The 24,478-nt window shown below is 40.6% G+C and overlaps 1 protein-coding gene across 1 annotated transcript; it reads right to left on the bottom strand.

The window, feature by feature from the left end:
• On the bottom strand, positions 1 to 23,606 carry EDNRB (endothelin receptor type B). The gene is made up of 8 exons (XM_035003212.1): positions 23,442 to 23,606; positions 22,012 to 22,547; positions 6,863 to 6,975; positions 6,524 to 6,728; positions 4,997 to 5,146; positions 4,496 to 4,629; positions 3,854 to 3,962; positions 1 to 2,377 (listed from the first exon to the last, which is right to left on the bottom strand). The coding sequence occupies exons 2-8, from the start codon at positions 22,495 to 22,497 to the stop codon at positions 2,243 to 2,245; spliced, it is 1,332 nt and encodes a 443-aa protein (XP_034859103.1). The 5' UTR covers positions 22,498 to 22,547; positions 23,442 to 23,606; the 3' UTR covers positions 1 to 2,242.
• Positions 23,607 to 24,478: the final 872 nt, after the last annotated feature.

Below are 24,478 nucleotides of genomic sequence, written 5' to 3'. Positions count from 1 at the left end.
TTTTTTTTAAACAATTTAAATTTTTATTGATTTTGTTTACATAATAAGGAATCAGCAACCACAGTAGTTGCCACTTGAAGTGACCACAGGAAAACAAAATATATAATTATTTTACATGCTTATATTACAATTTTATAAAGTTCACTACAGCATACCCATGCTTTGTTATAAACTGTATTCCTTTGGCCATATGGGTTTTATGTCAAGAGATCATGTTTGTTTCTTACCAACTTTTACCGGTCTGCTAAAATTTTGAAATCAAAAATTTTTAGAAAAGTTACTGAATGCAATTTCATTATAAATAGTACATGTATATGCTCTTTGTGTGCAGTTTCAAAATTTGGCAAGATGATTACAGGCCACAGTCTGATATGGAGAAGGAAAGGGTGCTGGGATGTAAATGAGGAAGAAGAACCAAAACTCAGTACAGGGTAATAAAAAGGAGCTAAAACTTAAGGAGGACAAAAAATATATTAATGAACCGTGAAGATGTTAGTCACCCAAAGTGAATTTAAAATCCAAAGTTTGAAATGTCTTTTGTGTGGACAAGCATCTGAGAAAATGACTGGGGAGGAAATAATCAACAAGACCGTGAGTGACCTGTAAATAGAATCCATGTGGCATGTGAATTAATTATTGTCCTTTCTTTTGGGCCACATTGTTGGGTTTTGGTTTACTGTATTATCACATTAGATGCTGACAGAGAACCACACTGCTAGCTCATTTCCGACATGTGGCCCAGGGTTACTAAGAGAAAAAAAAAGTAGAAACTCTGTTATATTTTAAGACGGAGCTAAAGCTCTTGGGCCCAATTTATTCCTGAAGTCACCCTGAGAACATTGCGCTGTGTTTTGCTGGAACAGAATCAGGACCTTTTGCATTGATGTGACGGGGCAATGACGAACGTCAGGCTAAGAATGGGAATCTATCCCCATGGGTTTCCTCCCACCCCACCTCATTTCCTCTCCCTTCCGTTCTCTCTTGGACATATTTTCACACACATATCATCCCAAGTTAACCTAAGGCACTTTGCTGGGGAGATGAAAGAGTGAGGCAATAATACACAAAGAGCTCTTACAGTCCCAAAAAGCAGTTTTGCCTGTATGTGACTAAAAAGGACCACGTCGAGAACTGTTTTCTAGTAGCTATTTACAAAAATAAGACAAAAATTAGTAATAAGCTTTACAGGTAGCTGTTAAATGGATTAATCTCTGTGATTTTAAAAAATAGTATTGTCATTATCATATTAGACCTATGTCAGAGACCATTTTAACCCCTGCCTGTGGGAGAGGATGCTGCTTTCTCCGGAGCCGTGTGGACACGGCTCCAGGCACCACGCATCCTGTCCATGATGACGTTGCGGGCATTTCTCCCCCGTAAAGGTATGAACGCTGGGGCCAGCCCTTTGTTTAATCATCTGCATGTCGTATATCGTAGCTAAGTATTTACAGATGACAAAACTAAACAAATAGTGTTTGAACTACAATAGTGAAAGAAGAAGAATGTTTTAATAATCCCCCCAAACTTGTAGGTAACATTTTCTCTGCAGAGTACATGAATGGGAGATTTCAAACAGTCTTTTGGGATAGCATTCCAAAGCTCCTCTCTCTTTCCCTTTGTGACATCTGATCTTATCTGAATGTCGAAAGGTTAATGATTTTCAAAAACCTCAATCTCTCTTTCTGATACTACCTCCTGATCCTCCAAATAGGTTTCTAATGTCACAAAAATACACCAGCTAAACTGCTTTTACATTGTCCAACCAATGGTGTGACACCATGAATAAAAAAGTTCTTTCGAAGGGTTTTATTTTTAAATTTTAAATTGAGTCATTTAAACTTTATTTAAAAATTCCATTTTACAGTGACACCATTTTCCTTTATATCAGATTCACATTAATTTAAAAAATAAACTTCTTTAATAGGAATTCAGAGTGAGCTCAGCTTAAACGTAAGTGGGGCACGAGAATACTGGAAGCTATCAGGAGCTACGCTGAAGTGCTGATTGTAAAAAATTAAGTGCTTTCACGATGAGGCTTTCTTAATTCTCACTGCTTTTCTTCTCCGGCTGTAAACAGCTCACAGAATGCCATGTGTCACTGTGAGTGCTAAGAGAAGAATTACTCTTACATTCTTACATTGTTTTGTGCAAGCACACAGTTGTTTTGTTTGGCAAATGCCTCATTGTTTTAATGACTTCTGTCCAGAATAGAGAACATGGCATTAAGTGAATATGCCTTCTTTTAAGATGAGCTGTATTTATTACTGGAACGGAAGTTGTCATATCCGTGATCATTAGCTTTGAACTTCAAGCACGACTGCTTTTCCTCCAAGGACTGTTTTTCTTCAAATGACTGGCACCAGCAGCATAAGCAAGACTGTCAAAGCAAAGGAACTCGTTATACATTCACGCCAGCGACACAGGGGTGGCTCTTCCCACTTTCTAGGGTTCTGACTTTCTTGGCATGATCAGGAGTTCTCAGCCTCTTTCTTTCCAGGCTCTCTTATTTTTCCCTTTAACAACATATAATCACGTAAGTCGTGTCTGGTAACTTTTTAAACTAGAAAATACAGAGAAAAAATGTCTATCGTGAAAACTCATCTTTTCATTAAGTTTAAAGGGGAAAGCCACTCAAGGCTTGATATTTACTCTTGATTACTTGAGAAATTCTCGTAATATTTGATAAATACATATCTCAAGACGTTTTCCGGTGCAAATAGAAATATTACACACATCAATAAGCACGACTGTATATGTGCATGTTTGCAGATGTGTGTACGATTTATTTTAATAAAACTGTGCTGTGTGTACTATTCCACAGCCTGCTTTTTCTCACCTGATGGTGTCATAAACATCTTCCCATGTCAATGAACTTAGTATCACATTGCCGGTTTTTGTCAGCCGCCCGTTACGCTCACGTGCCTTTTCAATATTGTCACACAATAAACTTATAGAGTATATAAATGTCTCAGTTTCGTTTATCCAAATTTCTTTTCTTGGATTTTTTTTAATCCAAAACTTTGTTCCTACTGTTTGCTCTCTGAGAATCTCTCTAAGAAAGTGGGAGGTCCATTGTTTTCTGTTCTATTAAACGAGAGAGTTGAACTTGATGAACGTTCTATTCTAGCTCTGCGATCCATGAGTCTATGAGTGGGCAAAGAATTTAAGACTGACTTAGTTTTACAAGGAAACTAAGTTCTTTCCAGGAATGAACTACCAGGGATGAATGGATCATGTCCATATCAGGGAAGGGGACCATTTCATTCATGTTAGATTGTTGAAGGAGTGAAGGAATGAATGGATGGATGGTACAATACAAGCAGCCAAATCAAGAATAATGACACATATTCCACATCAAGTAGCGCATCTCTGTTATATAAGCAAGGTGGAAAAGAGGAGGTAAAACCTGAATTAAATGTCTTCATTTGACTTGCTATTCTCATGTCCAGAGGAATATTATAACTAACTGAGTTATAATCCAAACCATGCTGCACAGTCCAAAACCTACCAAAAAAAATGGTAACAGTGCATTTAATTCATGTTTAGCTCTTATTTTATCATATGATATCTGTCAGACATTAATGCATGTACTTTTTGCCAATTTTCTGAGCATTTCTATGAGTGCCACTGATCGGTTGAGGCAGTAGGGAGTAGATGACGAGGATTTACAGGCAAAAATCAAGTACAGTGATTTAAATAGAACTCATATTTTTTAAAAAATCATCTGTGATGTAATGCAAGGGAAAACTGTAAAACAATTCACTAAATCTCTTTAGATAGAGGTATGAATAGTTTGGAAAAGTTATATTTGATGCTAGGTCAAAAAGAGCTTTTTATTTTGAAATACTCCTACCTTAAAGCAGTTTTTGAATCTTTTGCTCACCAAATACAGAGCTATAGGATTAATGCAGGAATTCAGGGAAGCCATGTTGATGCCGATGTAGTCCAACACCAACAAAAAGCTGCAAAAAACGACCCAAAACATGTCTGTGAATAATACACTGCTTTATGCATGTATTCCTGACAAACTTTGGAAGAAAACTTCACAAACTTTTGTGAAGAAAAGAAATTATCCATATCCATAATTTTTGGCTTTATCACTGGTCTTTGCTAAGGATGACTCCTCTCTCTGTCTCTCTCTGCCATCACGCCCCTCCGCCCGTGCCCAGTTCTCTCTTTTACAGTAAAATCTCATTTGGAAGTGCTGAGCTGGCTGCGAAGAAGGCTTTGCAAAGTGCAAAGGAGAATCGGAGCTGGTATTTCCAACTGTGGCGCCCGCTCATCATTTTAACAGCTCTGCCTCTCCATTCCCAGTGTTCTCACAAGTCCCCTTGATTCTTTCCTCTACAATAGGTGTGAAGATAAAAAATGTGAATCTTAATTGCTCCCTGAGGGCTAGCAAAATGGTACTCTCTCTGCCTACTAACGAGATCGAAGAAAAAAACCTTCTGAATGGCATTAACTTACAAAACTCTGTCTATTTTACCTTTCTTACCTCAAAAGTTCACACCTATTAGGATCATTCTGATCATAAAGAGTGAGTTTCAAAATCCTGCTGAGGTGAAGGGGAAGCCAGCACAGAGCAAAGACAAGGACCAGGCAAAAGACTGTTTTGGCCACTTCCCGTCTCTGAAATAAAACCATAGTAAGAGACTAAATAGATGGTTCAGATAATCACAGCGGTCTCTCTTCCCAAACAGAACCTTTAATATTGTTTACAAAAAGTCACTGGTATTTGTAAAAATCCTGAACACCGAGCTTTAAGTTGAATAGTTAATATGAATTAGAACCAAAATGACTACAGATTCATCTATAAAAAGTAATGGCTCTTTCTAGATTCTTTTAGATTATGTAGAATAGAGTATCTCTAGATAGATATTCAAAAAATACCAGAAGCAAGAAAAAGGAAATATGCTCTAGTGTATAATAATTTTGGTTTTTCTTATTCATAATCATCATTGTAATCGTGAGTCAGCACATATTTCTGTTCTCTTACCTGCTTTAAGTGGTCATTTAGAGCAATCTGCATGCCACTCTTCTTTCTCAACATTTCACAGGTCATCAGGGTATAAAAAAAGGCAGTGATGGCCAATGGCAAGCAGAAATAGAAACTAAATAGCCACCAATCTTTATGTGTCTTGTAAAACTATGGAGAAAAGAGAATTGTATGATTAACATTCCTCTGTAAAAAAAAAAAAATCTTATATGCCAAATGCTAAATTAAAAAAAAAAAAAACAGCCAACATACTCATCAAGGAATAATTATCTTCTAGAGTAGATCCATTTCATAAAGGCTATATAGAATCTTTCAGGCCACATCTACTGAACAAATAATTAAATACTTATACTAAATGAAACAAACTTTCCCTAAAGAGCATTTTAACTTTTGCTCAATTAACAATTGCTCAATTTAAGCAATTGAGGAAATTAAAAATATATGGTATTCCAAATATGTTTGCCTTCACATAAGCAAATTATCCTTAATGCATTTGTGCAAAATACCACATCTGAATATGTGAAGACATCCTTGTGTTTAAGGGAAGCTTTCACTCTTTAACAAGTCTGTTTTCTGGAAAAAAATCGATGTGGAAAGGTCTATACAAACCATTTTGCTAAGAAGTGTATAAATCTAACTTACCAATTGGAAAATCAAAGCTGCTTATGACTTATGCCTTTTCTCTTATTCTATTTCTGCTCTTTTTTCTTTGTTTTTAAACTGTTGCTCCAGATATATCTTGTTGGAGCAGAATTTATGTAATCTATGCAGTACTTTTCCCTTTTAACTGATAAGAAACAAGAAGTCAGCAATCTCATTCTCAATTTCACATTAATGTCCCTCTTAATTCTTTTCATTACCATGATATATGCAATCCCTAAAGTTGTGTATGGTCTTCTTATATGTAAAATAGAAAATAATCCTGGGTGACACCTGGACCAAGTACATTAACTCCTCTTGACCCATTCTGGTGGGAAGAGTCTTTTACACTTAAATTAAGATCTGCCTACAAATACCAGCATTGCCATTTTCCCCCTATTTCCTGATTCAACGTTCTTGAATAAGTGGCCAAGATGAAAAATTCTTTGCAATGGCGGCTCTCCCTTTAGAGAGAGGACAGGCTTGCCTTTCAGAATTCATCCACATCAGGGCATCTTCTACTTGATAACTCACTGAAACATCCAGTCCCTCTGATGACTGCTATGTTGTCTTATGCAGAACATGCAGTACTTGTCAGTCCTTCTGGGGGAGTTAAGTAGAGAAGCTATAAATCCAGATCGATTCTCTCACATGAACTTGGTTTATCTGCATCCCTGGGCACTGGGGAATTCTTGCACAAGTAGTGACCTAGCTTCCTGCAGCATGGGTCATTAGTCACCCTTCGCCCCACAGTCCTGGGGCTTACACTCTTAATTTATGCCAAGGACAGTCATCAATCAATAGCTTCCCAAGAAGGGAGGATCAGGGGGGAACGTAGCTAAATATTTGTAAGGCAAGAACAGAAAGGAAAGAAAAGGTAAAATTCACCTGCATGAAGGCTGTTTTCTGAGTAGGAGGAAGCAAGCAGATTCGCAGGTAACGTCCTTTGTAGTCAAAGGTTATCATATCAAAACCCACAGCTTCAGGGACAGCCAGAACCACGGAGACCACCCAAATTAAAACAATTTCTACTGCTGTCCATTTCGGAACCCCGATTCCTTTAATTCGACTCCAAGAGGCAACGGCTCGATATCTGAAGAACAAAACAGAATTATCTGTCAAGCTGGCAGAGCCTGTTTTATTGAATTACATAGTTTATTTTCTAAGTAACACAGCAATCACTCGTATAGTGTTCAGGATATAACTGGCTTAAATATACACTTTTACCTGTCAATACTTAGGGCACATAGACTCAACACAGTGATGCCCACGGAGGCCTTCTGTATGAAAGGCACCAGCTTACACATCTCAACTCCAAAGGGCCAGTCCTCAGCAAGCAGCTGCATTGAGAAGACATGAAGGTCTGTTAGGGAGATAGCCACATAGTGCCCTCTGAACCGCATTACTTAGTGGACCATAATTAACATACGGAGTAAGATAAGCAATTCCAGTTCTTCTTCTTTTCCTCATGGACTACCCCTTTGAAAAGCACCAGTGTTCAATATATGGATCAGGAGCGTGGTTGGGAATAATGAAAACGCAGCCAGTTCATGAGAATTTGTTATGCATACGCAGTAGCTCAGGCTCAGGATCGCTACCATGGGGCCAACTGGGGTCAGTCTTGTAAGTTCCCCTTAGAAAACGGAGCCTGCTGCCCTGCAAACGGCTCTTATACAGTCACGGGGTCTCTCACATGCTCAGGTCATGGCCAAACCAAAATACAGACGATAAACGGTAATAACAGATAATAAACGTTCCTCAGCTGGGGAGACTAGTCTGCTCCTACGGAGAACAGTGTGTGCGTTTGTATACTTATTCTTTACTGTAGTCAACTTGAAGGCCCAGTAACTCAGCGGGAGTAGTTACTCACTGCTCCTTGAACACCCCAGACACACTCCTGCCTTCGGGCTTTACTCTAGGTGTCTCCTTATTCTGGAAGGCTCTTTCCCCACAGATCCACTTGGCGAACTCCCCTGCCTCCTTCAGGTTTTGCTCAAAGCTCATCTTTTCGACATGAGCTACTTTAACCACATTATTAGTACAGTACCCGGCCAGGCTTCCATCTCTCTTACCCTACTCCACTTTCCTTTTTATGTATAGCACTTATCAACAATTATTGCATGTATTATAACATTTACTTGTTTGTTTTATTTCATTTTTGCTCTCTGGAATCCCTGGAGTTTAAGACGGAATAAGGCCTATGCAACTGCCTAATGTAGTTCCTGTCACGTAGCGGATGCTTAATATTCAAACCCCTAAAATATATAGGCACCAGCTCTACAATGAGCAAAAAGACAGAGTTCTTGCTATTATACATATATTTCTCTTCGTCTGACTTCAGACTATGCAACCATCTATTGTTAAGCTCAGTTATTTTCTTCCCTGGGACAACTGGGTGTGCCCACACTGGTTAATGAATCACTTTAGGTGAACATCTGGATTGAGTGCTCATGAGGTTTTGAAAATAAAGAAAAGTTTTTCAAATTGGTGTTTTTAAAAATGTTTTAAAGAATAATCTTCCCAAAGTGAAAACTGTTTTGAAACACAATTGAGTCTTTCCGTCCTTTCACTAGTGAGGGTCCCTTGTGGAGTTTGTCAAGCTGGCGGATTGTTTTATAACGGCACCGAAGGCTGAACTGTGTCTAGTATGATTATGACTTGGAGTCCCAGCATGAGATCAATTTCACTTCTAAGTTACCCTGACATGTAGGCCAGATGGTGGCAAACTTACACAGATACGCTTAATCTAAGGTCCTGGAAATCGACAGGGCCAGGCAGAGGGTGGAGGGAGCCAGGTGTAGGAAAGTCATTGGTATCAGTCAGTAATAGAGAGCGGCGGGGTATGGGGCAAATCCCATCTAAAAGGAGAAGCTGCTAAAAACCACGACATGATTTTTGCCAAGAAATAAAAAAACAAAACAAAACAAAAAACTTCTTGATTTTAGTCAAAAAAGTTGGAATTTTTATATAAAACCTCATGATTATAAAAGGTGTCAATTAACTCATATTTTTAAAAAAACACTGTCTTATAACATTGTCTTTTTTAATTTTTTTATTATTTTTTTTAAAGATTTTATTTATTTATCTGACAGAGAGAGACACAGTGAGAGAGGGGACACAAGCAGGGGGAGTGGGAGAGGGAGAAGCAGGCTTCCCATGGAGCAGGGAGCCTGACGCAGGGCTCCATTCCAGGACCCTGAGATCATGACCTGAGCCGAAGGCAGACACACCCAACAACTGAGCCACCCAGGCGCCCCACATATAGCATTGTCTTAACAAAAATATATCTGTGGGTCCGACTAGTCTCTACTCGTGACTTCTGGGTTGATCAATTGATTCAGAATTCTGATCATTCATTCATTCATTCAATAAGCACTTATTGAGCATTCAATATATGCCAGACACCATTCTGAGTACAGGATGCATATCAATAAACCAGGCAAACTTCCTGCTCTCATAAAGCTTATAATCTAATGAGGGAGGTAGATTAAAAACAAACAAACAAATATTCAACACGGTGTCACACAGGTATTGTCATCATATGAAGAAAGTATGGTGGGATTTTAAGTAATTTCTTGATAGGCTTCTCAGCAAGGTCTTTCTGAAGAGGCACCATGTAAGGGACCGGACTAAAATAAGAAAGTAAGCAAAGAGCATTCTGGACAAAGGAAAGAGCAAGTGCAAAGGTCCTGGGGTAAAAATAAGTAAATAAGCCTAGTGGGCTGAAAGGACAGGAAGACCGCTATCAAGGCTATAGTGGCTAGGAGATGAAGTTGTAGAAGCAGGAGTTGGAATAATTTTTTAAGGTAATACATTGCAAGCTTTTCAATGGGAAATGGCACGGTCTTATTTATGTTTTTAAAAAGATCACTGTGGCTGCTCAATGTGGAATAGAATGTGGGGTCAAGCCGGAGCTTGTGGTGACCGGGGGGCTGAACAGAATGGGTTATAGACGAAATATATTTTGAAGGTAGAGCCAGCAGGACTTGTTATGGGTTGGATATAAGATATGTGGAATCAGGAAATTTTAAGAGGTTTGTATATGAATGGTGGGACCATTTACTGAAATGGGGGAAGACTCAGGATACCTCAGGTCTGAACCAACTATGAACTGCCAATTGCCCTTGGAAACATAAGAATAAAAAGTTTCCAGCCAGTTCCAAGGACTCCACCAGACCAGCTTGCTATAAATTAACCAGACAATATTCTTTCTAATAATTCTGATTATCCTTAGATGAATCGGGGGGAAAAAAAGGAAGAAAAAAACCTGACACTTATATGGCACTTGTGATGGGTTTTCTAAGCACTTTACACGTACAGTATCACTGAAATCTCCAAAGGAATCCTGTAAGATAGTATTATTGGTGCACATTTTATAGATAAGAAAACTGAGGCACTTCGGGGTTTATTAACATGTTGTGTTGATTTTCAATATGTCCACAAATTCTCGGCTACTCCTCCCTTACAAGGGTGAAGCCTCATTTCCCTTCCCTCAGAGATGTGGGCTGGCTTTAATAATTTGCTTTTAGTGAACAAAATGTGGCCAAAAGGATGAGGTGTGATGTCTGAGACTAGTTCACAAAAGGCCTGTGGCTTCTTCCTTGCAGTCTGGTGGATCCCTCATTCTCGGGGAGACCAGCTGCCATATCAGGAGGGCACTCAAGCCCCTTTATGGACAGGCCACCACGGTGAGGAACTGGGGCTTCCTGAAAATGACTGGCACCAATGTGTCAGGTGTATGAATGAGAGAATCCTCCAGCTTTAGGCAAATCTTCAGAAAACTGCAGCACGTGGGAAATATCTTAACTGCACCCTCATGAGAGAGAGACTCTGAGCCAGAACCACCCACTCTGGTTCCTGAATTCTAGACCCACAGACAAAGTGTGAGATAATAAATGTGTATTGTTTCAAGCCACTAAGTTTCGAGGTTATTTGCTTTATCTCATTAGACAAGTAATATACTTGGTTTACTTGGTTTATTACTCACATGGTTACTTGTCCTTGTAACTTGGTTTATTACTCACTTAAGTAACAGATCCACATTTGAACCCATACGGTCTGATTCTAGAGTCTATATAGTGTTTTGCAGAAACTGACCATAGAAAAAAAAGATGGTTTAGACTTAAATCAAGATTAGTATTTGTAAACCCATAGTTATGTGTCAATGGTAAAATATCTAGAAGCAGAATAAAATTTCTCCTAATCATCTAGCTATTTTATTTCTTTAGAATATTTTTATTTTTTTAAAATTAAAAAAAGTTTTAAAGATTTTACTTATTTATTTGACACAGAAAGAGAGAGAAAGAGAGTGAAGGAGTGCAAGCAGGGAGAGTAGCAGAGGGAGAGGGAGAAGCAGGTTCCCTACTGAGCAGGGAGCCCAACGTGGGGCTCGGGCTCGATCCCAGGACCCTGGGAACATGACCTGAGCCAAAGGCAGACGCTTAACCGACTGAGCCATCCAGGCACCCTCACCTAGCTATTTTATTCATATAATATCCAAAACTTAGGAAATTTTCAAATATCTTATTGTTTCAAATCATATCCAAATATGCAAATATTAGTATCACGTAGGTACAGCCATCAGATGAATCAAGATGAATGAGTGTTCAGGCCGCTGAAGGGAAAGAAGTCTGGCCAATGGAAATGAGCTCTGCACTGAATCCCGGCCCTGTTTTGAGGTTACTATTGTTTTTGGCTCAACCTAGAAATTAGATGATTGCTCTTCATACCACTGGGAGGCCTGCAGCCCAACCTCTGACCCAAGTTATCACAGGGCACAGGGAAACACAAACTGAAAATTGTAACTGTTCTCTTCAAGTTCAACACAGAGATAGTCAGAAACCTAATCATAACTGAGGGATTACAATTTTCTAATCTACCCTTCCAAAGGGAAAGGAACTGCAAACTAGGGAGTATTAATTAACCTTCATCACCTTTCAGCTTTTCGGACTTTCAATTCAGGTCTGAATGCTGCTGGTCCTGAGAGGCCACAAAAGATGAGAGACAAAGTGCAGGCTGGCACTTCTCTTGTTTCATAATGAGAAGGGTGACTTTGGCAACCCCTGCCTCTCTCCAATCAGAAGGCGTTGTGGAGATGCTGAGGAGTCAGACGCCCAGTCACAGAAACCAGGCCCACTACTGATGCTCATCTTGGTCTTAATGTCTTCCAGTAAGTCTTGGGCAATCTAGTGCTGGGAGCTTATTTAAAATGCAAAGATATTGGGGCGCCTGGGTGGCTCAGTCGTTAAGCGTCTGTTTTCGGCTCAGGTCAGGATCCCAGGGTCGTGGGATCAAGCCCCACATCGGGCTCCCTGCTCGGCGGGAAGCCTGCTTCTCCCTCTCCCACTCCCCCTGCTTGTGTTCTCTCTCTCGCTGTGTCTCTCTCTGTCAAATAAATAAATAAAATCTTAAAAAAAAATAAAATAAAATGCAAAGATATCAACCTCTTGTTTAGAGGTAAACAAAACCCTGAGTGAAGGTGAGAGAAAAGCTGCTTAAGTTTAAAAACAAAAATCACTCTCAACCAAAATGCCATCTTTACATTTTGGTGAAAGAATGCTCTTAGAGATTTTTATGATAACTGGAAATTAATTATTTCACTATTTGTTGACAAAAATCATGACATCCAACACCTAATTTGAAGTCCAACAATATAGCTTTCTTTTTTGTAGGGGAAATTGATGCTCTTTATTGCAAGAGGAAGCAATTCTAACTCTAAACCCAGCAATAATACACTCTTATTCCTTATGCTTAGGTTTTTTTTTTTTTTTTTTTTTTTTGAGACTTTACCCCATTCAATTAGAAAACCTAAGGGCAAGATCTGAATACCGGACACAAATCAAGCACATAATCAAACAGGTCTCCCTAACTGCAAAGTCAATGTTAGAATTCTGTATTGTTTCGAGGTCCCTGTCACATGAATTAAATTTTTAGCTCCTGCTTAAAATTAAGTTTGAATACATATTACCTACCATTTATTAAATGTGAGCCAGTTAGAAAATACTCCCATTAACTGTTACTGGTTTTCACATCATAATGGCTCATCGAAAGAAGAGCTTTTGTTACTGTTAGGTCCTATAGCAATGTGGTGTCCATTCGACAAATGAGAGGCCATGCTTGTGCTGATCCCTTTCCCCTACAGCTTATACTGCTTCTCTAGAACATTTCTATTGTATGAATAAAAACAAATAATCAACACTAGATTTAAAAAAGGACGTGATCATACTGATTATAAGGTTTCTACTCAAAGATGACCATGAGTTCATTACTTTATGTTGGAATAGCTGTTTGAGAAAGATAAAAGGCCATAGCATCCAAATACATTATTTTTATATCACATTTAAAAGTTATTTTTATATTATGGAGTTTTTTTCTTAATTTCTAAAAGGACAAATTGCTTGAACAGGAAATAAATATCCTTTCTTTATAAGTATTGTTGAGTCCTACAAAGTCTCTCCAACTGGGGGATTTACATTTTTCATTTCTCTTTTTAATTAAAAATTACATTCTTGAGAAGTTAAATGGAAAAAAACCCTGTTAATACATACCAATGTTAATGCCCAAAGGAATCAAGCCCCATAAGTCAGGAAATTCGGAAGTTAACAGTCTCGCACTAATAAATGTTCAGTCGCCTCATTAACCATATATATACTATTTTCTTTTTCTATTTTTTTTTTACTTAAGACTATGTACTGAGCTTTAACTGTTTATTTGTTTTAGAATATTCTGTAACATTTATAATGTCCAGCATAGTGCCTGGCACCCACAGTGGTCACTCATTAAAAGCTTGTTAATTAGCAGTGAATGAGCACGTGGAGGGATGAAAAGAATGAATGCGATCGTAAGGCAGAAATCTTGTGATTAAAATTTTTGTCATGAACTTTCAGTTCTCACATTTGAAGCAAGTTCTTTAGAGAACGGAGATGGCTCTGCATTTATTTTTTTGTATCGTCTAGTTCAGGCCCTTCCTTCCTCCTTCCAGATCAGGTCTTCCTGACACATGAAGCCAGGGTCCTGAGGGATAGAGGGTGACGGCTGGCTCTTCTCTTTTTGGAGTTCTGCCTTCCAAGCAGGCTAGAAAAGGTGAAAAGCAAAAATTCCTCTCTGTCCTCTCCTACTCAAAGCTGCCAGGGAAATGACTGGCATAAAACAAACCTACTGTTTCTCACCATCTCATGGGGCCCTATGAGGAGCGTGAGTTGTAAATTTGGTGGAGATGGATGCCCTAAGCATGGAGATGCTGTAGGAGATGATCGTTTCAGAGGCTGGGTGAGCCACGTATTAACAACAACCAGGGTTACTTGGTCAGATTGCTGTGATGAGCTGTGAACATTTCCTTCAAATGGCTGGTATTATAGAAATGTTTTTACAATAAGAGTCAAGAGAGGTAAAGAATGGAGAGTTGTGTTTCACAACTTTGGGAAAGGGTGTATTTTTCTGTTTTAGCTCTGTTTCCTGGAGCAGATAAGAGTTTTTCCTGCATTCGAACTGGCTTTTTAAAGATAGAGCACCCTCATTCAAGGATTTCCATTTCTTTTTAAAAATCACATATAGGGACAGAATTTAAAGTAAGCTGATGGTCAAGTACATAGAGAATATTTTTTTGACATACGGTGTACCCATGCCCTTGGGGACAAATATCAATTACAAGTTCCATCATGCATCCATTAAAACATACTTAATCACTTAAGGATTAGGTCGTGTGAATTAGAAATATGTGGTCAGAAATAATGCCAGCTTATCCCCCAGGGGTGACACTGAAACAGACCACAATGTGAACAGTGCCCCCTGGAGTTGTGTGAGACAGAGACTCCGTCTCCAGGAATCTGTTGCAGGCACACCCCAAAACAGGGGGTGTTTCCTGCTCTGGAAACACTCCTATGACTTGCTGAAATGGAATGATGACTCCATGAAGATGAATTAAGTTTCTTGAAACAAAATCTCCAGGAGAAGCAAAGAGATAGAGAAAAAGATCAAAAATAAATTTCTTAGGAGAAATTTAAGTTCACTTTAAATATATTTTCCTACTAGTGTTACAATGAAATCTATTTCCAAGTCTATAACAGGCCAATGAAATCTATTTCCAAGTCTATAACAGTCTATAACAACTCTCCTATTATCTGAACTTAAAAGCATATCCATAGTTTGTGCTTAAAAACTCACTGACACATTACACATTCTGAAGAATTCAACAAAGAGCATTAAGAAATGCTCTTTCCAAACCTAGCATATTAGTAGATTCACTTATCTGAACTGTATCCTCTAAGATCACTATGACACTTGAAGAAGCACGAATTACAACTTGATGGTCTCATGGCTCAGAAAGAGACTTGCAAACTTTGTGAAGTCCACAAACCTTATTAAATCATTTCACATCTTAAACCGAGTTCTATTCAGACACTATCTTAGGGGACACTGGTAAGCTACGATGAGAAGACATTTGATTACTATGGAATCTAAAAGCCCTTTATAATAATTTGAAAACACTGAGCGAGGGGGGAAGAAGATATGTACAATGTAAACATCCAGAGAATAGTTTTCTTCCTTTCTGGAAACTACAATGGAGCTAAAGAGGAAAGAAGTAGAGAGAGGACACAAATCAGGGGGCACAGGTATGGCTGAGAGTCTTGGGGACAGAGAACGGCGGAGAATTGTGTCAGTCCACTTTGCCAATACATTTCTGACTGAGCCTCTTTCTCTCTCTTGTACCACCACACTTTGGCTATTTTCTTATTCGTTTACATTTTCACCAGAGAGTCTACAGGAAAAGAGCAATAATCAATCTAAGATAAAAGCACTGGGAAGAACAGAAGTCTAAAATGAGAGAACTTGTTGGCTAAGGTATACCCGACACACCACACTCGGCTATTTCCAAAACATAATCAACCTCGTCTTAACTCTGTAAAGTCTTGAAAGAGAATGTTTCACATCATAAATTACATCTTGAATCTTATTTCAACTCAGGCTCTATCTGTCAACACCCTTTAAAGCACTTAATCATTTATTAGCATTTGGCATGTTTCTCTAAAACTAATCAACTATAAAACATATTAGCCACACAGAGATAACCTTATATGGTTTTTCTTTGAGAAATGAAGAACATGGCTCCCCAGCCTTGAAACAACAGAGTTTTGGCTCTGTCATCCTCTTGTATAGCTATGGAAATATCTTCAATCTTGACCAACTCATTTAAAGTGAGTAAAGAAAAGATGTAAAGCCTTTGATAGATAAGCCTTCGTGTATTAAAAGAAACATTGCCTTGATATTTTAAGAGGCTTGGATTTATGGAGTGACCAAGTGGCAGATCAAAGGTAAATACAAGAAGTACCATAAAGTTAACCTAGGGAACTTTCATTGCCCAAGGCCAAGAGTTTGCCAATCATTTTGTCACGAGAATCCACGTATGGAGCAATGGATTGGGAATATGAAATCTTGAGGTCCTGGGTTATTTGAATTATGCTATTGACCTATTATTTAATTATGACTAATGTCCTCATATAAGAACAGGAGCAAACTTCCTCCTTTTTTCATCTGAGCAGCTATAAAAAATATGATTAGAAAAGTCCACTGTCCTTACATTTTATGCATAACATCTTTTGTCAACAAGCATCTCTCTGGTATTGACTGTTGCAGGCACTATGCTAGGTGGGTGTTGGGGTATTAGTTTTATTTGTTAGTTGATTCTAGGTCATTCAGAGCTCATAGTCTAACTCTTGATTAGTACTTTTAAAAAGCTTATACTTTAAATGTGTTTAATTGGTGCTCCTTAAATTTTCTTTACGTTAGGTAAATGAATCTCAAGGTATCTAGGTTCTGCTTTGGGTTCAAAGAACTTCTGCTACTAGAGCATCTCTAAATATTACTAAAATTTCAGTAAAATATCTCAGTTACTTAACTGGGGATGGGAAGAGTGTTATTACCTTGGAAGAAATCAGACTCCCTATCCAATGATACTTTTACTTCATGTATTGTTCTACGTGCATAAACCCCCACTTATTGACCAGAAAATTATAATTTCAAAAGTTACATTTGATGGTGTTCAATTGACTTTGACTTCTAACTGTGAAACTAGTCAATTACACACAAACTTGTTAAGTACTAGAAGTAGTCTAAGACTGGAAGTGAGAAAGGTAAGTTTGTTCAGAAAGATAGTGTCACAAGCAGGAAATGTCTGATTACCTGTCAAGGTCACTTCACTCAAAACTCATTTGTGGATTCAGTGAAGCAATGCCACATTTTTACATGCCAGCATTTAAATGTTAGGTGTACCCTACTTTAACTAGTTAAACATTAAAGATCAGCAATTTTGCCTCTCAGAGTTACGAAGGCAGGCCCTTTGCTTCTAATAGTAGCCTACAAAATCTTAACAGTAAAGCCATCCAATGGCACTCCACCACCACTGGACAGCGGATTAAATGTGGATCTTTATCAAACTAATGTTCTTATCGGTTAGTGTCTTACAGTTCACAAGCAGATTTGTTTGCAAATGCAGTTTGTTTACACATAAAGGAAGTTATATTTGAGAATTAACTGTATTAATTCAGTTACCCATGCAAATATAGCACAGACTGAAATTGTTAAGAAAAATCCAGAGATAACTTAAAAACTCATTATTTGCCCAAGAATTTTTAATTGCTGGAGAAGTTCAAAGAAGTTAAATAAATTTTAGCTTCAACTTGCAACCAAGCTTTGTTAAATATCACCGCTAAACCAAACCAAGCCAAACCAACCACCCACCCACCAACTAACCAATCAACCAACCAACATAAAACCTTCACAGCATCCAGAAGTACGCCTAGCTCTTTTGCTTTTTACACAGCTTTGACAACTTTGACATCGGTGCTACTCCAACTTAGTAGTTAGACAGAGTCTCACAGGCAACAGACATTTAGGTTACCGCATTCATTGCAGTCTATACAGGAAGGACACGATTAGCTTGTGAATAAGGAGAGATTCATCCTCCCATCAGATACTTATAAATCCTGGCTTTTAGTTCAAGTATAGATATAGACCATGCACATGTTGGCATGGTGATCCAAGTATATATTAGAGATAGACATTAATACATGTATATCTGTATGGAGAAGTTACATAAAATAGTGATTCAAACTAACAGGACCATAATAACTTTGGGGCACAATATAGAAATATCTATCAAAATCACAAATGCATATATCCTTTGATTCAGGAATTCTAGTTTAGAAATTTATCCTGCAGATATAGTCACACATGCGTGCAAAGCCATTTGTATGAATATATTATTTGTAGTCACGTTTATAATGGCAAAAGCTGAAAAAAAACCTCAAAATGTTCATTCTTATTCATACACACACACATTCTAGTAACATTTATTCTTTGCTTACTATGTGCCAGGCACTGTGCCAAATGATATTCACCTGTCCGTTTGTATATGTATATATGTGTTAAATATACATATATACTTTTAAATGTCCTCTTTGAACGACTGCATTTTTCATTTTCATCTGGATGGCCTGACATATCATAGCATGTTAGAGCCCTACCATGTGCTGCTGAGAAGGGTAAGCCAGGCTCTTCTTTTCAGCATATTTAGGTGAATATGTGAAGCACTTCAACAGCTTCTCTCTGCTGGGTGTCTTAAGACACCTCTCTGGACTTTGTCAGAGGATCTCCTCTCTGACACAAGAGACCTGGTGAGAGGACTGACTCTACCAGGGAGTTTCCATAGACCCAGTGCCTTGAGGGAGTCAAGGCAGAACAGATCTATAGCCTGAGGTTTGTCAGCATCTCACAGCAGCCCCTCCCTGTGAAGTTCTGTCTCAATTTCCAGCAGTAGCAAAGACTATGACATTTTGGGGTTTGCCAACTTTTTTGAACACTGGATTTACTGAATTCCAGATTAATGTAATAGATTCACACGGACGTTTCTGGTCCCTTGGGTGTGCCAACAGATGGGATGGGTGGGTTCTATGAACCCCTCAGAATTTTGTGAATGTTGTGTGTGTGTTTATGATAAGAATGAAAATTTGTTTATGTTTTATATATAGATATATAAAATTAATATGCCATATTAATTATAATATATATATAAATTTTATATAGTATATACAACAAACTGGATTCTGAAAGAGAATTGTAAAACCCCGCAGAAACAAAATTAGAAATCACTGGTTTAGAGATTCAAGTCTCCCACTTTAGGATAAATTGAAATGGCCCTCATAATTCACTTAAGTTACTTTGTGTTAAGTATCATGTCTGACTATGCTGAAATTCTAAATGCATTTTTAAAAACTTACTTATATGTTATCACAGTTATTTAAGCGAATAAAAGGCTTTTAACTAGTCTGAATTGGGTGTTTGATAAATAAATCTTCTAGAATAACAAACAGCGATATTATCCATATTATATATTGCAGAATATCTGAAAAGGATTTCAGGAGATAGAAATCTTCAAATGGGGTCGCCTGGGTGGCTCAGACGGTTAAGAGTCTGCCTTCGGCTTAGGTCATGATCCCAGGGTTCTGGGATGGAGCCCCGCATTGGGCTCCCTGCCCAGTGGGGAGTCTGCTTCTCTCTGCCTCTCTGCCCCTCTCCCGCTGCCCTTCTCCCCACTCATGCTCTCTCTCAAATAAATAAATAAATCTTGAAAAAAAAAGAAATCTTCAAATGACTTAGATTAAAATTGAAAACATTTGCCAAGTATCTTATTGTGTGTTAGTGTATCATATAATTCCACCAGTGCACTCAAATGAGGTTCTAACAATACTCCATGCGGGAGAAGGGCATGCTGGGTCTGAGTTCACTCAGTGCAGAGGGACAGGGAGGACCACAGTTTCTAGGACCAGATGGATGCATTGGAGCTCTAGTTTCATCACTATCCAGTGGTGTGACATTGGGCAAGTTACCTCTTCACCTCTCCAACACGTAGTTTTCCCATAAAACGGGGATGACATAGGATTTCTTGCAGTGATTTAGTGAAATAAACCAAGAACCTGTGCATAATAGATGGCATCCATTATTATTATATTATGCTTCAAGTGACACAGGTTTATGCACACTAAAAAAATAAACCAAAGCTCCCATGTAAGATTCCATGTTGGCAAACCTGGCAATGGGACTTTATCCTCGCGATGGATTTGTTTATGACCAACACAGATGACTAGATGGCCAGATTTGTAATGACTCATTAGTCTGTTTACTTCAGAAGTAAAAACACAGCTTTAGCAGACTGAATGGCTTCAGGCAAAATGATGCAATTTCCTAGGCAAATCATAAAGAAAATTGAAATGGAAGTAAAAGTTATGTGCCCCCCGGGAGTCAGATATCCTCAGGTTGATCGAGTGTAATCATTTGACCAGACAGACAAAGTAAGACGGTCCTGGAAGAGCTGATTTCAACCGGCCTAGAAGCAACCCATCTACAAGAAAATGTCCTCAACCCCATCTTCCATACAGCACTTCAGCTGCTGGCTGGCTTAAGAAGGTCTCAGACTGAGTTGGACATGTGGGGTTTTCTGAGACCTCCCCAGAGAGAGCTTTCACAAAATTCTCTGCAAGCCTAGCAAACCTAGATTGCAATCTCCTTTTTCAGAGGGCTCTTCTTGTGCTTATTTAAAAATTTCTCAACACCTTGTACTCTATAGTTTCTCAAGTTAGTTTTGATGAATTGAATTGGAATCCTTTGCCAAATTGGAATGGTAAGACTTGGTCTGTGGGACTCCCTAAAGAAGTAAGTGCATCACTTCTGGCTCTAATAGAACTGTCACTGCATTTAAGGGACCCATTTCAGACTGTGCCTCTTCCAGGAAACACTCAGACTTGAGAAGAACCAGTTACCATGCAGATTTTAGGATTTCTTCTATTTATCTACCATTTGTGGGAGTGTTTCCTTCTAGAGCCTGGCTCTTAATTCGAATTCTACTTCTAAACTTCAGAAATTGCCAAAATTCCCTTAAAGAATGGTTATTTGGATTAGGACTTAAAGGCATGCCTTATGGTGACCCCTTCTCAACAAAGATCTTGAGTTCCCTGCCCCCCCCTCCCCCCCCGCCTCCGCCGCCACCAATGATGCTTTTCTAGCCCTCCATGCCATATTTTCCCCTTGTACTGAGCCCTGGACTACCTTCAGGCAAATTCCCAAAGCACATTCCCATTCCTTTACACTTTGGTTCTGTTCTTCCGTGTGATATTTCTATTACTGAGCATGATGGGTAAGCAGAGTTTTACATACTTGCATGGGCCTTTAAAATCTTCTGTTGGGCCTTTAAAATCTTCTGGTTCTTTCACTTAGGCTATTTTTCTTAGCACCACAAAACCCCAGTAAGTGGGCACTAACAGCCTCATTGTAGGCTTGAGGAACCTGAGACCCAGCGACGTCGGGTTGTGTCTAGAGTTCTAAAGCAACCTGGAGTCAAATAGTGTGGGGGTTTAGGTCCTGCCCTAGCTCTCCCTGCTGTTTCCTCCGATGCCCGTGGTAATCGCAGTAATGTTAGCTACTGAAATCCTTAGAGATCTTGCGTTGAGCCCCCTTTGGTTTGTTCACAAGGTAATCGATGAGGGTACAACTTGCACTCTGGACTTGATAGATTTGGGCTTGATTCCCACCTCCATCTCTTACTAACTGTGAGACCTTGAACATCTTATCAGTCATCTGTAAAATGGTGAAATATCTACTGCTGGGTTGTCAAAAGTAGTAAAGGGAAGTAACCTATCCATTTCAGTGCTTGGCCCACTGTAGACCTGCAATCAAGAGACGGTACACTACAGTCATTCACAGCAGGTGAACTGTGTTGGTGTACTCACTTGTCTGGGTCTCTTTCTTCTAGCCCATTTGTTTCCTAAAAACCCATTCCATCCCCTCTACTTTCAGGGCCCTCCCCAAAAATGCTTCCCAAGGTTAATGTGCATATGAATCACCTAGATATCTTAAGATGCAGATTCTGCTTTTCTAAGTCTGGACTGCACTTGCAGTTGTAACAGGCTCTCTGGTGATATCAATCCTGCCAATCCACGGACCACACCTTTGCAGAGAGAATGGACCCGGTGAGCTGGGCTTAGGGACTAGATACTTCAGGACCAGTGGTTCTCAAGCTTTACAGTTCATCATCATCACATGAAGAGCTTGTTAAAATACAGACGACTGCACTCCATCCCAGAGTTTCTGAATCAGCAGGTCGGAGGTGGGGCCATAAAATATCATTTCTAACAAGTTCCCCAGTGATGCTGATCCTGCTGGTCTGAAGACTACACTCGATCGAGGCTTAGCCTAAGGTTATTAAAGACCAGTAGGGAATTTATTTCCCATGATAACTGACTTTAGGAGGCGGTGGATCTTCTTGAGTAAGCGTCCCATCTCCCTCCTCCTAACTAGGCACCCTCCCGTCGATATTAACCCTTTACCTTGTAGACAGTGATGGGGATGTCAATGATGATGTGCAGCAGGTCTCCCAGAGCCAGGCTGGCTATCAAGATATTAGGGCCGTTTCGCATGCACTTGTTCTTGTAAATGATTCTCAGCAGTGTGGAGTTTCCGATGATGCCCAGCACGAACACCAGACAGGACACCACCGTGTTGATATACTTGAAAGTCTCCTTGATCTCGGTGGATTTTTCGCAGGGGGGAGGGGAGAAGGTGCGTGGCGGGGCTCCAAGTGTTCTCCCTGCTTTAGGCATCTGCGGCGGTGCAGAAGACCATTGCACGCTGGCGTTGGAACCCCTGGGCCAGGAAACCTCAGTGGGGGGCGTCGTTATGTCTCCGGGCCCCAGAAGTGGCAGAGTGGCCCCGGCCGGCGGGAATCCCCTCTCTTGTCCCTGGACCCCCGCCACGCCGCAGGCGAGGATCAACGCCACCAGGGCGCGTCCGCGCCAACTTAGCAGAGGCTGCATGCTGCTGCCTGCTCCAGTGGGCGTCGGGTGGCTGCTCTGCAGTTTGGAGTCTGGAGACCAGCAAGAGAAGAAAGGCAGGACGCTTGGGTCAGCTACCCCAGCCACGCCCCTGCAAACCCGCTCGGGCAGAGCGCAGCCGCGCGCCTACTGCCCGCGAGCAAATGTAACTCAAGTTTGCGCGCCAGTGCTGACCCGGTGCGCGTGACCCTCCTGCGCCCATCCACTGCCCTTCCCGATCCAGCTTCCCCCGTGTTTTTTTCCTCCCTGGCGTTCCCCCGGGGGATAAGTGACTCGCAGTGGGGCGGGGCATTCTGGAAGGGGTGTGCCAGGGCGAGAAGGATGGGTGCCCAAGGCAGAGCTCTGAGTTCCTTGGTGTGCCCCGAGGAAACACGTACGTTCTGACTAGAGACGCGTGGGAACTGGGAAATCAAGGCAGCTAGAGGCCAAGGGCATATGCCAGTCTCTGCATTTTGCTCCGCAGGGAACGCGGATACCCGGTGTCGGAACGCGAAGACTCCTCCGGGCGAATGAAAGCCGCTACTTCCCAGCTGCCCGCGCTCGGAATGCCCCGGAGCCCCCCGGAGAGCACCGGCTGACTCTGGCACTTCGCAACTCGTCCGACTTGGGGGAGTATCAGCATTAAGTCGGAAGCCTCTGTCCCCTTTAAGTGGCTTCTGACTCTCATGCGCTCTCCTTTACTCCAACCTCCTTTACTCCAACAACACAATTCATTGTATTTTATACATCTTTTCTTTTTTATTAGATTAATATATATTTATATATTTATATAATATATATATTATATGTATAATATAATATATATAATAAATATATTATATTTATTAGATTATATATACATATCTCCGCAACTACTAACCCGACCTGAGGCCCCAGGACAAGGTTCAATCACTGATTTTAATTCCACACCAAGCCGGAGTGTTTACCTCGCGAACCGGGAGCACCAGGCGCAGAGCGACGAGCGGGGACCTCCTTCCCGGGAAGCTCTGCTCGCAGCTCGCCTCCAGCCGGCTCCGGGGGCGAGCACGCCTCCCTCCAGCCGCGGGCGGGTCTGGCTCTGACGAAACGCTGAGGGAATGCCAGAGCAAGTAGCCTCCGCAGCTTGCTCGGTCGGGGTCTTTGCTGTCCCTAGACAAGTACTTTTATTCATTCGTCCCTTCCCCCTCAATCACCGCCAGACTCCTCCCGCGCCTTCCGACCGCTCTGCAACCTTTCCCCCTGGGCGATGCCTGGACAGCGTCCGCAGGAGCTGCCCGCTGGAGAGGGCAGTCCCCGGCCAGGGACGCGTCCCGAGGGCCTGCTGGTTGTCGGAGTTCTGAGGTCTTCGAACGACCTGCCTAAACCAAGGGCAAGTTTTCACGCAGCCGGCGAGACGCGCGGGGCCTCCAGACCCGAACAGGGTTCTGTATTTAAGTTAACCTGGACTCTTCATGAGGAGTGTGACTTCGCTTTCCATTAAGTACCCCGCGGGGATATATCGGCCTGGTTGATTTGGGGGGCCCTGCTCTTTGCTGTTTTGATTTGCCCGCAAGTTTCAAGTCCACGTCGCCCCCAGCACAGAAGAGCACGATTCTTTCTTCTCCAGCTCTGTCACTGCCCTAGGAGAGGACTGAAATCCCTCCATCATTTCTTCTAGCTGCTGCAATTCTCCTTTCTTCCTGCTAGTCCTCAAGTGTTTTGTCGGGCCATCTCTGGGTTTTTTTTATACTGTCCAGGGATTTGATACCCATAGGGGACATATAAACAATCAGAAAGCTGCCGTTCACATTCAAGGTGGTACTTCAGCAATAAAATAAATTCTTCCTAGCCATTCTTGAACTCAGTTTTTATGGGGTAGAGAGAAACAATGGTGACTGGCAGTTTTACCCAAAGATTGTCTAAAACAGGTCAGATTCAGGCTGTGCAGTGCACACTGGATATTACTCTGCTGTCCTCCACTCCACTAAATCCCTATTCTGTCTGT

Source organism: Mirounga leonina, unplaced genomic scaffold, assembly GCF_011800145.1.
Source record: "Mirounga leonina isolate KUSES-001 unplaced genomic scaffold, KU_Mleo_1.0 Mir_127, whole genome shotgun sequence".
NCBI lineage: Eukaryota > Metazoa > Chordata > Mammalia > Carnivora > Phocidae > Mirounga > Mirounga leonina.
The sequence above is the reverse complement of the archived record's forward strand: the minus strand, read 5'-3'. Positions and strand labels throughout refer to the sequence as shown.